The sequence below is a fragment of the Ursus maritimus genome, unplaced genomic scaffold, assembly GCF_017311325.1.
Source record: "Ursus maritimus isolate PB19 unplaced genomic scaffold, ASM1731132v1 scaffold_1, whole genome shotgun sequence".
NCBI classification, from domain to species: domain Eukaryota; kingdom Metazoa; phylum Chordata; class Mammalia; order Carnivora; family Ursidae; genus Ursus; species Ursus maritimus.
Window position 1 is genome coordinate 27,182,403 of NW_024423343.1, and position 12,511 is coordinate 27,194,913.

At 41.5% G+C, this 12,511-nt stretch overlaps 1 protein-coding gene across 2 annotated transcripts in view; it reads right to left on the reverse strand.

Annotated features, from left to right (window-relative positions):
• Nucleotides 1-605: 605 nt before the first annotated feature.
• Nucleotides 606-12,511, reverse strand: part of PTH2R (parathyroid hormone 2 receptor) — a 49,509-nt gene continuing 37,603 nt past the window's right edge. The window contains exons 7-10 of one of the 2 annotated variants that reach the window (XM_040641293.1): nucleotides 12,114-12,208; nucleotides 4,748-4,886; nucleotides 3,313-3,354; nucleotides 606-1,767 (exon numbers count right to left, since the gene is read on the reverse strand). In XM_040641293.1, the coding sequence (XP_040497227.1) occupies nucleotides 1,372-1,767; nucleotides 3,313-3,354; nucleotides 4,748-4,886; nucleotides 12,114-12,208 (672 nt within the window). In that variant the 3' untranslated portion in view covers nucleotides 606-1,371. The remainder of the gene's footprint in view (nucleotides 1,768-3,312; nucleotides 3,355-4,747; nucleotides 4,887-12,113; nucleotides 12,209-12,511) is intronic. The other variant, XM_040641284.1, reaches the window with a different exon arrangement.

The window sequence follows — 12,511 nt, forward strand, 5'->3', positions numbered from 1 at the left end:
TTTTCATTTCCTATATATATTTGTCTACCCCACTAGAGTGGAAACATCATGAAGGTCAGAAGCTAAGACATAATAAGAGTTCTTAAGCACTCTCTACCCAGAAGAAATCAATTGAATATTTTGATTGGATAATGGGAAACATATATATTGGTGATAGTGGAGCGTAATGATTAAGAACACGGGACTTGAAGTGAGTAGATCTGTGTCTGAAACTACGCTCTGTCAATGTCTAGCTGTGCACCTTCGGTCCAGTTACTTCACCTCTACGAGTCACACTGCCATCTGTAGAGGGTGACAGTGATAAAACTGAACCATAAGTTTGTGGTGAGAATTAAGTTAATGTTTGTAAAAACCAGCAGGATGGTGGGTACCTGACATACACTCAATAAATGTGTCCCTACGGCAACATACTGAAGTGTCAAGTTTGGGAAAGTGCTGGAGCTACAGGCTGATCTCTGTAGATTTGAAGAAGGAACGTTTGGTTGGTTCTCAAAAACAAAATTAGATGCTGAGAGAAAATCTTTTAAAGAGACCCAAAATGTATTTTTAAAACAAACTTTTAATTTATTCCACATGCCATTTGGAATATAGTAATAGAACAAAGAAGAAAAAGGCACGAGTGCAGTGTGCCTTACTATCAGTACAAATGATTACAAACAGAATCAGTTTGCAGACACAAGCTCACTGACTGAGAAAACCGGGGGGCATGTCAAGGTTTACAGAGGAGTGAAGGCCTGAGATTTGGCTGGTCATGGAGGAGACATTCAAAAGAAAGAATAGGTGCAATACTATTTTGAGTAATTTTCCTTGTTTCTAGAAAGAAACAAGTATTTCACAAATTTATTATCTTATCAAAGTCCAGCCACTTTTTTTCCCTAGTGTGTACTTGTACTTAGCTTTTTCATGGTTCAAGGTATGTTTTCAGACCCTAACTGCTCCTATGCACAGGCAAAAGGAATGCAATGGTAGAAGCACATTAAAATGAGAAATCCTAATTTCTTAAAAGGAAATGACACATAAGGAATGATCTCTATCATACTTAGAGTGATATTTTCATGAGAGAAAACTAGAGCCAAGCAGTTGAAACATTTTCTACCCAAAAGTAGCAGAAAAAAATGACCAATCACAGAGCAAGTACCACACAATTTAGAAGAAAATCTGATGACAAAATAAGGTAATAAACTACTCCACTGACACTTCTCCTTTTGTGTCTTTACTATTTATAGAATCCAATTCATGCGAGCTGAAAACTTCTGTGAAGTAACACTCTGAACCCTGAATTTTCCGTTCTGGGGCTCAAGCAGAGGAAAGCCAGCCAAGCTCCTCTAACACAACCAGACGGCGCAGCTCCTCAAAGTCACACGTGTTGACTCAGGGAACGTCCTTGGTTTCCCCTCTGCTTCCTTCCGGGTCTGGGTTCAATTCCAAGGGCCTGGGAGACTCCAGCATTGGAATCTCCTCTCCCAGCCTCGAGCTCCCGTCTTTGGTCTCCTCACGGACCGAGGGCGGCAGGCAGTCCTGCTCCGAGTGACTCCAGACGTAGCCGGGTAAGGTCACGTGGGTGTCGGGCTGGCGGCCGGCCGTCCTGGTGGTCTTGCCGGAGAGGAGCACCATGCGAGCGCTGGCTGCCGCCTGCGACTGGCTGCTGGTGCTGTGGGTCAACGTGGTGAGCACGGAGCCGTATCTGTGGCCGCCGCAGGGGGGCGTCCTCTTCCAGTCGACGGACAGGTTCCACCGACTCCACAACTTCTTCACCTCAGACTGAACCTAAGTCGCAGGAAACACTGTGCCTCAGAAACCATCGGGGACTCTGAGAAACAAACTGAGGGCTTCAGAGGGGAGGGGCTGGGGGAACGGGATGGGCTGGTGATGGGTAGTAAGGAGGGCACATACTGCATGGTGCACTGGGTGTTATACGCAAGTAACGAATCATCGAACTTTACATCAGAAACCAGGGATGTACTGTATGGCGACTAACATAATATAATAAAAAATATTATTTAAAAAAAATTAAAAAAAAAAAAAAAAGAAACCATCAGGGGGACCCTGCAGCCTTGTTACATGGGTGCTTGCCCTTCAATGACGGTTGTCACTGAGTGTCTGCTGTGTGCCAGGGACTTGATGTACACACTCTCTCAACCTCAAAAACCGTGGAGATGGGTGTACTACCAGAGATAAATAAACAGGCTTTGCGAGAGGTGAAGGGACTTTTCCAAGATTAGTATTTTAATAGAAGTTGAAATGCAGCCCATAGAAACATCGGACAGGGCGCCTGGGTGGCTCAGTCAGTTAAGGGTCAGACTCTTGATTTCGGCTCAGGTCATGATCTCAGGGTCCTGGGATGGAGCACCCTGGTGGCTGGGCGTCAGCAGGGAGTCTGTTTGGGGATTCCCTCTCCTTCCACACTCACCCCCACCCTGCTTGCGATCTCTGATCTCTGCCCCCCCCCCCATCTCTCTCTCAAATAAATCGAAGAAAGGAAGGGAGGGAGGGAAGGAGGGAAGGAAGGAAACCTCTGACTTGGTGGGAGAAGGAAAAGAGGATTCTGGGTTGGAAGAGAAGGACAGATAAATAGGGCCAGCTGTGGCTGAGGAATGGCATGGAAGGTACTCAACCTGAAATGTCATACTATCCCTTTTGCATAGGCATACTGAAGGAGGAAAAAATGGGAAAGAAGCTTTTATCATGAAAAGCAGGCACTGTGAATGCGTTATTAATGGGGTGGGGCTCTTGCTTCCAACTGTGGTTGAAGATTCAGTTCTACTGCTATTGCCATTTCCCAAAAAGGAGCTTATCTGGAAGTTCCATGGAAAAAGGTGGAAATCTGGTAAGCATGGTGTCACCCAAAAGAACAGTAGAGCTACCTCTCTCCCGCCAGCCCCTGAGTGAACTGAAAGCATCCTGTCACCATTGTATGGTTTTAAAAATATCAAAGTATTCTTTCTTGTCCCAAGAAAACTTTTTTTTCTTACTTTCTTATAGAACTTGAAATTGAATATCAGTTTCAGTATTAACTGGAATATGAAATTCACTGTCCTTCCAAGTATCAATTTACATTCCAGCAAGTTGGTTTTTTGCTATCAGAGTTTCCAATTGAATTAACATTGAAAAGTGTTAGAAAAGAAAGACTCTAGCTTATTTACATTAATTCTTGCTTTCTCAGAATCATTTATGATTGACATATCTCCTTTCTGCCTGCTCATTTTTTCCTGTAACTCCTGGGGATCCTAAAGAGATTCAGGTCCCATGATGGCCATTTACAAGCTTACTCAGAGCTGGACCCGTGGGACGTCCCGGGGACTTCAAACCTACCTCCCCATTGCAGTAGCAGTAGATGATAGACACAAAGAATCCCTGCAGAACAAAAAGAATGTTAACCTGCTGACAGCTCATGACGATCACAGCACTGAGGTGTCTTGTATCACAATACATACATTGAAAAACTGGGTTGTGTTATGCTTCCTTCAGGAAACTATATGAACTGTTCTCTCCTGGTGTTTCCGAAACTTTAGTTTATATTATATTTGTCTGAGATCCTTCCTTGGTGTCAGCAGACCCAAACAAGTAACTGAATAAAACACCCCAAGACACACAAATAGCTGATTTCTATGATATTAGCTTCATTTATGTTGCCACTCGAAGATCACAGAATACCTCCTGGTTGGTAAGAGATATTTATACGCTGTGAATGCTGGAAACGACAGACATAGGCTATTACATGGTAAAAAGACAAAGAAACTTTTCGTTCACTCATTCAAAAATATTTATTGAGCTTCTACAGGACACACTGCTCAGCATGCCAGGGACAAACAATTCAATCAAGACAGACAAGGTCCCTGTTCCCTTCGAGCTGCATACTCGAAGGAAAAAACAGATGATGGGTAAAAATATAAACAACGAGCCACACTCGAAAAATGTAAGATAATAAGGGCTACGCAGGCCAAGCAAGTGGTGTGAAAGAGAACGGTGAAGATACCTTGAATGGGGAACTCAAGGAAGACTGTGTTGAAAAGATGGCATTTAAGCTGGTGGGAGTGACAAGAAGCCAGGCCTTGTGACTATTAGCGGGGAGCGCCTTCCAAGGGGAACAGTAAGTCCGAGCCCCTGAGACAGGAATGAGCTCAAGGAACAGAAAGTGTGGAAGCGCTAGTGGGGCTCAAACTTAGCGGGCAACCAGGACCATGATGGAACGCGACATCACAGTCGGACAGGGTCCCTGCCACAGAGGGCTGTGCACGCCAGCAAATGGCATTGGATTTTATTCTGAGTGCAGTGGGAAACCTCTGGGGACTTCGGGTGGATAAGGGACGAATGAAGAGTAGATTTAAGGTAGCAGTGGGAGGCAGCAAGCTGGTAGCCAGGAGGAGAAGTTAGGTGTCCGCAGAAAGCCATGTGAGGCATGATGGTAATCGTATTTTCAAGTGAGATAAAATGGGTAGAAGCTACTTTTGCTTCTTGGTTGTCTCCCTTTCCCTTCCCCCCCTTTCCTGTCTGCTTTTTCTTTGGCTTTCATTTATTCTCCATACACGCACGCCGCTCTGCACGCCTTACAGATTCTACGACAATATGCTTTCTTGTCTCACTGCCCCGGCGGGTTTGTGAGCAGCACAGGCTCCAGAGAAGGAGGACTTTCCGTGGCCGTCTGGGGACAGGTCCACGAAAGCCAGACAGAGGGGCAGAGAACAAAGCTGCAAGGGGGCAATAAAAGCAAAATGCAAGAACCACATTCCTAGCTGGCGCTGTCTACCTGAAAGGAGTTGAAGAAGAGCTCGCAGTGCATGCGGACCTCCCAGCCGCGCCCCGCGAAGGAGTGGGGCAGGCACAGGAACACGATGTAGTGCACCCCAAAGACCAGCACGAGGACCAGGGTTGATTTGGCGAGTTTCCTGAAAGAGAATGCCAAGGCTTTTTATTCCTCAACTTCGAGTGCCCTTCAGTAGAGACGCTTGCTGGGAAAAAAGCAAAGCGTAGCCGAGCTAACAGGGGCTGCGTTTTTCCCATCTCTTTGGACCCCGTGGCTTCTGCTAGCGTTTCCCCCCCTCCCTCCTCTTCCTGTCCTTTCATACTAAGTCATTTATTCTCATTTCCCATGATTAGTCCCTTAAATCATTCTAACCTCATTTCCACTCTCCTGGCATCGGACACTATTTTCATAAAGCCGTGAAATGCCCTTTTTTTCTGTCCTAAGTTTATTTTCACGTCTGTGTTTGAGACTGAACACAAGTATGCCCTCCATCCTTGTTATCTGCCTTTACTTTCATAGACCGCATTTTGGCTCATTTTGTTCATTTTAAAAATGAACTTCTCCCTCATTTCTTCTTACATTTGGGTCTGCATTAATCATTTCATACTTTCTTATGGTCTTATGGATTTGCATGTGGTCAATACTTCCTACTTTCTCCAAATATCCTCTGTCAAATATTCTACAAAATACTACAGTCCTAGGTTTTGTGGGGTTTTTTGGTTTGTTTGTTTTTTGTTTTTTGTTTTTTTTTGCAAGCTAAGCAATTTGACTTTATTTCCCTTAACTACCTCTTCATACCCATTTTCTTGTGTACCTGGAGGAACCCCAGGTTTCCAAGGTGTTGCTTGATTCTAAAATGACCCCCAATGATCCTCAGCTGGTATTTACATTCTTGTTAATTCTTTCCTCTTGAGTGTGGACAAAGACCTGGAACTCGCTTCTAACTGATTGATTACAGCCAAAATGATGGGATGTCACTTCTGTGATTACATTTCATAAGAGTGTAGCTTTCGTTTTACTAGCAAACTCCCTCCTTAGTTTGGTTCAATGAAGCAAGTAACCACGTTGTGAGCTACTCTACTGAGTGGGAGAGATGGCAAGGAGAGGTGGCATCAGCCAACAGCCAGCAAGAAACTGAATCCTGTCAACAATCTCATAAATTTGGAAGTGGATTCTTCCCCAGTCTTAGGGTACGAAGACTGCAGCCCTAACTGCCATCTTGGTTGAACCTTGTAAGATCCTGACGCAGGGTCCCAGCTTACCCATGCCCAGATTCCTGACCTACAGAAACAGTCAAATAAGAAGCCATGGATGTTTGTGGTAATTCATTTGCACAGCAGACAGCTAGTACACCCAAGCACATCATTTGTTTCTTTTGTAATTTTTATCCAAGAAACTGTCAAATCTGGCTTCTTCTTTATTTCTCAAATATCTCCTTCTTTACAAATCATTTACACCTCAGTAATCTCAAACAATTATAACCTTCTCCCTTTCTTACTGGTCTTTCCTCCAGCTACCTACCTTCCTTCCTTCCTTCCTTCCTTCCTTCCTTATTTATGTACTTACTTATATACTTACTTAGTTCTCTTCTTGGAAATAAGCTGTGTGGGTGAGTAGAGATCACACTGGACTGAAGCTAAACAGAACTGGATTTGGGTTCCAGATTTGCCATTAACTCCCTGAATGATTGTAATTTAGTTTTCTTTTCTCTAAAATGAGGGAACAGGGCCCAGAAGTTAATAAGAGCTCTCACAGTCTAACGCTTTCCTAGGGATCATCTTCCAGACACATCCACTTTCATCTTTCTGGCTCCTGCAGGAGCTGGGTGTCCCACAGAATCATACTGAAATGCCTAATTTAGGCATTTGGAGTTGCACACCTACCCCATCTCATACTCCTCTGCCTCCTGTATCTCTCACTAGTGCCCAGACCATCTGCTCCTCTTGGCTCAGAGCCATCTGCTCTCTCTCACACCAATAGTTTCCCTCGTGGTCTATGGGCTTTCTCCTATGCTGCCCTAGTCCCACACCTCCTACCTTGACTCGCCTACAGTCTACTTAATTTGAAAATTCTACATTAAGTCTGTTTCATTCAGGGCAGCATCCCTGATAAGACAATGGATTTCTCTGACCTAACTCATCCTTTCAACTTTCAGGGGCTCCTTGGGATATGCTTGTCCTCCTGAATCCTGACTAGTGACTACCCTCTTCCTATCACTGCATATATGAGCAAGACACTGTGAATACCTTCACGATATTATAATTCAGTCTAATCAGATAAAGGGGGACAGCATTAACTACACTTGCAGAACTTTAGAAGTCTTAGTTAACATCACTCTGAAAAGAAAATTGCATTTCCTCCTTTAAGATGAATGGATAAATCCCCCTGGAGACTATTCTCAAAATCAAGCTAATTTGACTGCTCCTACTGTGTGTGACTAGGAGCCAAAAACTAGGTTAAAACAAGAAAGGAGGAAGGGAAGGAAGGAAGGAAGGAAGGAAGGAAGGAAGGAAGGAAGGAAGGAAAGAGAAAGAAAGAGAAAGGAAGGGGAAGGGGAAGGGATGAGAAGGGAAGGGAGAAAGGAAGAAAGAAAGATGGAAAGAAGGGAAGGAGGGAGGGAGGGAGGGAGGAAGGAGAGAGATGGGGAGGGAAAGAGGGAGGAAGGAAGGAAGGGAAAGAGAGAAAAAGGAAAGGAAAGGAAAGGAAAGGAAAGGAAAGGAAAGGAAAGGAAAGGAAAGGAAAGGAAAGGAAAGGAAAGGAAAGGAAAGGAAAGGAAAGGAGGAAGGAAGGAAGGAAGGAAGGAAGGAAGGAAGGAAGGAAGGAAGGAAGGAAGGAAGGAAGAAAGAAAAAAGAAAAGGAGGGAGGGAGAAAGAAAGAAGGAAGGAAGGAAGGAAAAGAGAAAGAAAGAGAAGGAAGGAAGGAAGGGAGAGAGGGAGGGAGAAAGGAGAAGGAGGGAGAAAGAAGTACAACACATTGTGATATACCACAAATGTTGGTTCAATGCAGAGTAAGTAAAGGCAGTCAGAGTAAGATTTAGTGGGAATCCTGCTAGCTCAGACATCTGGGTTTTCCCTCTCTCTTTATCTATGAGTAGGCTCTTTCACAACTCTGTAGAGATAAAAGTTAATCTGTAGAAAACCAGATAGTAATTGAATTCATTTTCTCTTGCTATGAAACAAATTACCACAAATTTAGTGGCTTAAACCAATATCCATTTAGTCTCTCTCAGTTTCTGCGAGGTCCTAGCCATAGTTCCCTCAGGTCTTCACCACAGACCTTCACAACATGTCAGATCACTTCTTCAAATCCCACAGAAGGATCTCTCTTCAGGCTGCCAGTCACAGGAGTGACTACTCCATCACCTTTCCAATATAATGTAACTTAATCAGGGGAGAGACTATCCCATCATAGGTCTTGATCAAGAAGGGGTGTGGGGATGAGGATTGCATAAGGCATGTACACCAGGGGGTAGTAATCTTGGGGGGGGGGGGTGCATCTTAGAAATCTGCCTACCGCAGCAGTGCAAATAATTTCTGTCCATAGAAATGCAAATTGTGTCCAATGGAATGCCACTAATTATAGCCCTGTGGATGTTAACAATTTGCTAATTTGCATTCATTTGTGAATTCATTTTAGCATTCATAATTCTCTTTTAAGCATGTGTAATGCCTACCAGTTCTTTCATTAACGAGTGAAATAAAATCTTTGAAGTGTGTTCATTTATATTTGTGTAAGAGTTACGATTACATCCTCTTTTAAAATGTATCCTTCAATGACAGTGAACAAGTTGAAGTAGTGGCATGTGCGGGGCCAGTGTGTACATGGGTCATCTGTATGTCTGTTCTCTCATAAAGATGGATTTTTCCACTCACATCAAATCATGCCTCAGTCCTGGAAGCTGATTTGCTCAGCGTCCATCTGGTCACTCATGCACACTGTACATCTTTGCAGCCCAGCTCTCTGAAAAGGCACAGCTGTCTAATGAGATAATCGGGGGTGCACCAGCTCAGAGTGGCCTTCTGGCTTGCTGGAGACATGGTGGTGGCTCTGTGTCCAAGGGCAAAGCCATGAGAGGAATATAAAGGAATCAAATGGTGTGTGGGACTCAGCGTCCTACTTAGAAAATAGATACCCAATCCTTGCAATCTCTCTCTCCCCAGGTGAATAGTGCTGGAAAATTGCTACTTTTCTTTTAAGAGTCAACTTAGCTTTTTAAAAAAGTAATATTTCCCCTAAGCCTTTTTCAATCCCTCTTGAGCTTGAATTAATCTTTCCCTTTTTTCTACACACATAACACTTTGTAAGTGCATCTCTACTGGTACTGTTCTCACTTCAATTAAATCAATCTCTCTCTCTCTCTCAAATTTTTTTCCCAGGCAGGAACCATGTCTTCTTAACTTTGAATCTCTTGCGTGGCACAAGAAGGGCACTCAGTCATGAAGCTGTTGGCTATCATGTCCTTGTCACTTCCTGTACTGGTTGCCTCCTTTTATTCTGCCAACCATGTGAGAGAGCCATTATTTTCCCATGTCCAGATGAGGACAGAGGCTCAGAAAAGGAAAGTATTCACCCAAAGTTAGACAATGAGTAGAGGATTCAACCTGAAAATCTGTCCTCTTTACTATCATATTGCATAACAAACACTGGTTGAATTTATTCCAAAAATAAAAAATAATAAATATGATTGTCTAATATTGAATGGAAAGTCAAATTAGCCAAAACATTCAAGTGTTCTTTTCTTCTGAATTTTGCATTTTTCATATCTCATGTTCTTCTAGTCCTAGTAATCTTCTCTTACTTTGCAAGGGGATTGAGTTGTAATTTAAAAGATAAAATAATACATTAGCCCTGTTATTAAATCTGATAATTATTTAATTTTCTACACAATCTCTTGTGTGTTTAAAAATCCTTCTTGCTTTAAAATAACTGATGTGAACTACAGCTATGTAGAATGTCACTTTTGAGGGAAACTGGGTAAATGTTATATATTACATATATATGTGTATTATTTTTACAAGTCTGTATTACTTGTATGTTTTATTTTATCTCTGTATTACTTTTATAACTGCATAAAATTCTGCAGTTATCTCAAAATAAACAGTTTCTTAAAAGTTGACTGTATTAATTCATTTCAGGTTTTTTTTAAGATTCTATTTATTTATTTATTTATTTGAGAGAGAGAGAGAGAGAGAGAGAGAGAGAGCGCAAGAAAGAGCAGGAACAGTGGGGAGGGGCAGAGGGAGAGGGAGAAGCAGACTCCCTGCTGAGCAGGGAGCCTGACATGGGGCTCCATCCCAGGACCTCGAGATCATGACCTGAGTTGAAGGCAATTCATTTTGGTTTTAAGTCACCATATGAATGAAGGGATACTATGTACTTTTCCAAAGTCTGTCTTTGTGCGTGTGCACGTGCACACCAGGAGAGACTATCTCAGCTTTGAAAGATGTTTTCAGTCTTTCAGAGAGTAATATCCATGGGAATGTGTTTAAAACCTGTTTTAGGTGCCACCATTTGGAAATATAAATAAAATATACATATATTTTTTCATCGTTAGCAAGAATATTTGATATTTGAACATTTGTTTGACAAAGGTAATAATTGAATGAAATATAAGTTTAAAGGTACAAAAAATGAGTGGGTATAAATTTAAATACTCTGTTAAACCTCATAGGTAGAATTTCACTGGGACAGAGACACAAATTACATTTTTCTAGGTCCCTTTATTTACAAAGTGAGAAGGTATTTAAATTTGGTAATCTAAGGCCTCAGAAACGAAATACTGAATTGAATTCCCAAATCACTACCAAGTAAGTACCCACATTTTTCTCCAAAAAGAAAGAGTCATTCCTCACCATATTTCTATCTGTAGCTTAACTTCAGACATTAGTAAGAATATTAAATATGTTTCAGCTATTTAAAACAAAACAAAACAAAAAACGTACTTGGCTGGAAAATACTTTCCCTGACTACTATTAGTCTAGACTCTGTTCAAATTAATGGCTCCAAAATTTAAAAATTTCTGGGCCCCAGATTATTTAAAATTTATTCTGAATTCTGAATAGTAGACTATTTTAATCCTTGATAAATGTTTCTCTTCCATTATTTTGAGAAATAATCTCCCATGAATGAACTCAAAATATCGTCTACTCTATTTTTTAAGATAATTCACTCTTTTTTCTCCCCAGAGTTTCTCAAACCTCTTGGGTAACTTTTAAGTGAAAGTACAAGCTCACATCATGCAGAACTAGAGAAATAAAGAGCTTGGGTTCAGGGCTAGAGAAATAAACAGCTTTCAAAAACCTTTGCACTGTTCCACTTTACAGAGAAGAATGAAAAGCTATTCACATTTTCCGTTGTTCTATCATCCTTTGGCCTTTGTCTTCATCAGTGGGATGTGACATGAGACATGCTATGAGTATAGCAAAGGTCCTTCACTGGAAACCCCTGGGCACAATTTACTTTATAACACTACTGCTTGCAGCATATTGCAAATGACTGGAGCCTACAGCTGCTGGTTTGTTCACACTGTGCACCCTATTCCAGACTCCAGTCCATACCCGTCATCGTTTCTTCCTGACAGTGAATGTTGTCTAAACAGTAGAGGGAAATGACTCAACGACGGGCTTCGAGAACGTTTGTGACACAGGACCAAAATGCTGACTATGGTTTCTTCCTTTCTGTGTCTCAGATAGCATTTCATAACAATCCAAGACAAAAAGAGATAGTTATTGCCTTGGGATTATAAAGAGCAATCCACATCCACCAGACTCCTGGATGTGTATATCCAGTTGGGTAGAAACTGCCATTATTCAGAACTCCCAAAATGATCATTGGAAAAAGTTGGCACACCCTTAAGATAGTATGATAATGATCATAAACACTCAATTTGCCCTTTTCTTCTTGAAAGACTGTGGATCTCACTCAATTGGTACATTTGAAAGTTCTTAAAAATTTATATTCGGTAGGAGCCAGTCTGATGGACAGATTGGAAACAATACAGCAAACCCACTTTCTTGCTATTTTCAGTTATGACATATTATTTTAAGAACGCAGATAAAATTGTCTGCCAAAATATCAAGAGATTTTCTAGGAAGTCACAGAGTTTATGGGAAAATTCCAAAATGCTAAGAACAGTTTAAAAAATTATACTTAATTAATACTTAAAATTTAAGCACATTAGGAAGGTTTTGGGTTATCTAGATTTTCCTAAAATACACATACTTTTCTGATAAATTGCACAATTAAGCCAAATGAAAATTCATATTCATAAACTTATCTCTCAGAGACGTTTCAGATCAATCAATATCTGCTCTTCACTCTAAATAGTAACCCAAATATTTCCTCTGGTGGGTGCCTGTCCTGCAATTACCTGTATTGCTTTCTTGTGTCATGCCCAACTGCGTTGGTCTCCCAGATTTTGGTAGCCAGAACTCTAACCGTATTCAGAAACAGAATAAAATTGAGCTGAAAGAGAAGGCCATATTACAAAGCATTATTAAGGTAGTCTTCAAGGTTTTTATAAAAATTTATATAAATTGAACTTCTTTGTATTCAAAAACTGAAAATTACCTATTCCACAAATGTGAATGAGGGACTCTGAGATAAGCTATTGGACAGCTAGCGATTCTTGAGTTGCCCTCATGAAAACACAGAGATAAAAAGTTTCAACAATACTGGAAACTAGAAATACCAGAGGATGATTTGCCAGAATCCAGGGGGAATTTCCAAACCAAAGTTCAGATCAAGTCCGGTGGCAGACTGGCAGGA